General features: G+C 47.4%; 1 protein-coding gene across 1 annotated transcript; it reads left to right on the top strand.

The window, feature by feature from the left end:
* The first annotated feature begins 6 nt into the window (after window positions 1-6).
* On the top strand, window positions 7-913 carry LOC103523329 (pituitary homeobox 1-like). The gene is made up of 2 exons (XM_008488388.3): window positions 7-44; window positions 574-913. Exons 1-2 carry the CDS (start codon window positions 8-10, stop codon window positions 831-833), a joined length of 297 nt encoding a protein of 98 aa, XP_008486610.1. The 5' UTR covers window position 7; the 3' UTR covers window positions 834-913.
* Window positions 914-939: the final 26 nt, after the last annotated feature.

Genomic DNA, 939 nt, shown 5'->3' with positions numbered 1-939 from the left:
GACCGGAATGACCGCCCCCCTCACTGGGAGCGCCTCTCCTGCTGGTAGGTAAATATTCCGCCAGTTTTCACTCTCCTTTCTCTTTTTAGTAGACCGTAGAATCTACCGTAGATGGTCCATGGACTCTAGACCAGATGGTACAAATGACCGTAGATGATAAATGGGCTCTCTAGATGGTACAAATGGCGGTAGATGGTACGAAATTAATTTCATAGGTACACAAAAAGCCCACCTGAGGTTTAGGTTTAGGGGCTAACAGCCCTGAAGGATGGGTTAAGCTTCTACGAGTGGTTGGTTTCTGGACTGCTCACTTTGAGAGATGAAACGGGGCGAGTTTGAGAGGGATGTTGGGAGTAGTGTAACTACTTTGAATAAAGAATCTTATTGATTTCCTTAGACGCTCCGCGCTTTTAATGTGCCTTTGGGTAGCTGAATTGGATACTTGGTTACCAATTTGTTGCTGATTTGGGTAGGTACTCAAGTTTAATCTATGGAAGAAATACCCTACATAAAATCTGTACCGGATTGTATCTTTTGATATTTGTCTAATCCTCTCTATCTGTCTGTCCACAGGTTCCGTGGCGGCGGCTACATGCCCCTATGTTCCTCCTACAACCCCCTATTCAATGTACACTCATAGACCAGCCTCCTCAGACCCTTCCCTCTCCCGAGTAGCCGAGTGTAACGTTATGTCCTCAAGCATCGCCAGTCTACGTCTGAAGGCCAAACAACATTCCAACTTCAACTACACAAGCATCACCCCACCTGTCTCTTCGGCCAACAATCGCGCTGCATGCCAATACAGCGACGAAAGCGTAACACGACAGGAATGACGGCACGCCGAAGACATGACGCGTAGCTTGCGACATACCGTGCATGACATCATGCAGACCCATAGTGAGATGAGCGAGAAGATGCATGACATCATGCAGACCCATA

Source organism: Diaphorina citri, unplaced genomic scaffold (genome assembly GCF_000475195.1).
Source record: "Diaphorina citri unplaced genomic scaffold, Diaci psyllid genome assembly version 1.1 scaffold19600, whole genome shotgun sequence".
Lineage (NCBI taxonomy): Eukaryota > Metazoa > Arthropoda > Insecta > Hemiptera > Psyllidae > Diaphorina > Diaphorina citri.
The sequence above is the reverse complement of the archived record's forward strand: the minus strand, read 5'-3'. Positions and strand labels throughout refer to the sequence as shown.

Coding starts and splice junctions, on each gene's coding strand:
- LOC103523329 (XM_008488388.3), top strand. CDS start 8: ATGACCGCCCCCCTCACTGGGAGCGCCTCTCCTGCTG. Junction 45..573: donor TGGGAGCGCCTCTCCTGCTG/GTAGGTAAATAT, acceptor GTCTGTCCACAG/GTTCCGTGGCGGCGGCTACA.